General features: G+C 41.7%; 1 protein-coding gene across 1 annotated transcript in view; it reads left to right on the forward strand.

Moving 5' to 3' along the window:
- Positions 1-2,501, forward strand: part of LOC118478715 — a gene marked incomplete in the record, with an annotated part of 11,243 nt that overhangs the window by 290 nt on the left and 8,452 nt on the right. The window contains 1 exon segment of the mRNA XM_035972840.1: positions 2,133-2,228. Within this exon segment, the coding sequence (XP_035828733.1) occupies positions 2,133-2,228 (96 nt within the window).

Consider the following 2,501-nt stretch of genomic DNA (forward strand, 5'->3'; position numbering starts at 1 on the left):
TGCAGTTCGCTTCAAATCTGAGAGACTGCCATAGAGCTTTCTCTCAAGGGGGGGGGGGGGGGGTCACATCCTGATACGTCTGTGTACGAAGGGTGGCGTAGCGCGGGCACTGCTGAAGGATATTATGGTTGGCATCCTCTTGGTCGTGTGCACATTCACAGATCGCTCATTAGTGTGGTTTGCTTCTTCTTTCTTATCAAACCTTATCTCTTGTCCTTTTCTTTTCTGTATTGGTTTTAGTCTTCTCTGTATGTTACTCTCATGTCATGGGTTGCAATGACCGTAAAACTCTTTACTAAAACATTAAACAAGACTGATCAAGTTAAGTTCTTGAGGAAGGTATAGCACTGGGTGGTTGGCGGGTGCACAATGGTGTGGTTTGCTCCTTCTTTCTTATCAAACCTTATCTCTTGTCCTTAAACGCTCTACTAAAACGTTAAACGAGACAGATCAATTTCAGTTCTTAGGGAAGGTATGGCACTGGGTGGTTTGCTTCTTTTTTCTTGTCAAGTATCTTTGTGAGTAGGTGGTTGGTGGGTGCTCGATGGCGTGGTTTCCTTTTTCTTTCTTATTAAACCATATCTCTTGTCCTTTTCTTCTCTGTATTTTCTTTTCTACTGCATCATACGCTTGAAAAGATTTTGCTCCTTTGTCATGTGTTGCAATTGCCGTAAAACTCTTTACTAAAGTATTACACAAGACTGATCAAGTTCAGTTCTTGAGGAAGGTATGGCACTGGGTGGTTGGTGAGTGCTCCATGGTGTGGTTTGCTTCTTCTTTCTTATTGATCATCTATGTGAATGGGTGGTTAACGAGAGCTCGAATGTGTGGTTTGCTTCTTCTTTCCTATCAAACATCTATCGTCTTTATCTCTCCTCCTTCTTTTTGTGTTTTTACTCTCTTGCAGCACATCTAATCTTCAGCACTTATATGACCTTATTGTGTTGCAAGTGCCGTAAAACGCTTACCAAAAAAATGCAAACAATTAAAAAAAAAAAAAACCTAGTGGCTGGGTGGGTTATACTTATAAACCCAAGATGAATAGAAGTTTTTGTTATATGCGTGACTTTTTCCGCACTCAGACATGTCAAGTACATTTCATAAAGTTATACTGGCTGAAGTGTCTTTAGGCCATTCCCAAAGGGGGAACATTTCTCGTTCATGCACAGTAAATGGGCTGATTCATCAACGTCACGCTAATAACTGTTCCTGATCTACAACAGGGAACTGGCGCTTTTTCTTTCCTAATCCTTTCTATTGTCCCTTTTCCTCTACTTCTTTGGTATGTTTGTCACACTATAGTGACCCGCTATTTCCGGGGTGCCTTGAAAGTCGAAACAGACTTTATGCTGTTGAAGCTAGAGAGGTGAGCAGAGTAAGCCTGATTCCCTGTAAAGACTTCTCTGTTGACATCCACCCCTTGGCGCTCATATGACCTTATGCAGTTGCGAGCGCCGTAAACCCCTCTACTATAAAAAAAGACTACTATTCAAAGCGTACGGTTCGGATTAACGAGTACATTTCTTCTTTGGAAAGTGGAGGCACAGAGTTCCCCACGTCGTATGGATACGATAGTAAAACACGACGTGCGGATAGGGTTAAAGTTATAGCGTTTTGTGTCTTAACAGACCGTCTTATTGCAGAATACACGACTACGTCCACTCTCAGGTGGATCAAGAGGGTGGTTGGCGGGTGCTCTGTTGGTGTGCTGTGCTCCTTCTTTCTTATAAAACATCTATGTATCGTTCTTATCTAGTCTCTTCTCCTTCTTTTCTCTCAAGGATACTCTCTAGTAACACTTCTAATCTTCGGCATTTATTTGACCTTTTTGTATTGCAAGTGCCTTAAAACTTTGACAAGACCGACGAAGTACAAATCTTGGGGATGGTATGGCTTTTTGTGTCTTGACAGACGATTTAAAATCAGTAGGCACTGTACAGTATCTACTGTGTGATTTAAATTTTTGAAATATGTGAATATATTATTATTCTGTATCTATTTTTTTTATTTATTTTTTTTTTGTGGTGGGGGCGGGGGGAGGAGCCAGAAAACTGTCGCAGTGCCTATTGCCTCAATTTCTGTTGTGGTTCACATGTGACGAATTCTGTCTATCCTGCATTGTGCTACTTCAGAAAACTATCCGTGGCGTGGAGTGCCAGGTGTACGTGGGCTACTACTATGATGTCGCCGCGGGGAGGAACTTTACAGTACAGTGGTACTACACGGAGGTAAGCGGGGTATCATCTATTCTCTGTGGGTGGTTGGCGGGTGCTCTGGTGGGGTTTTGCTTCTTCTTTCCTATCAAACATCTATCATCCCCCTATCTCCCCTTCTTCTTTGTTATGTTTGTTACTCTCTTGTAACACCTCTAATCTTCTGGCGCTCATAAGACCTAATACAGTCGCGAGCCCCGTAATGTAGAACCTCTACTAAAACTAAAAAAACTAAACATCTAATCTCTTTCTATATCTCTGTTGTCATCTTTGCAAGATATATATATA

Source organism: Aplysia californica, unplaced genomic scaffold (genome assembly GCF_000002075.1).
Source record: "Aplysia californica isolate F4 #8 unplaced genomic scaffold, AplCal3.0 scaffold00872, whole genome shotgun sequence".
In the NCBI taxonomy this organism is placed as follows: Eukaryota; Metazoa; Mollusca; class Gastropoda; order Aplysiida; family Aplysiidae; genus Aplysia; species Aplysia californica.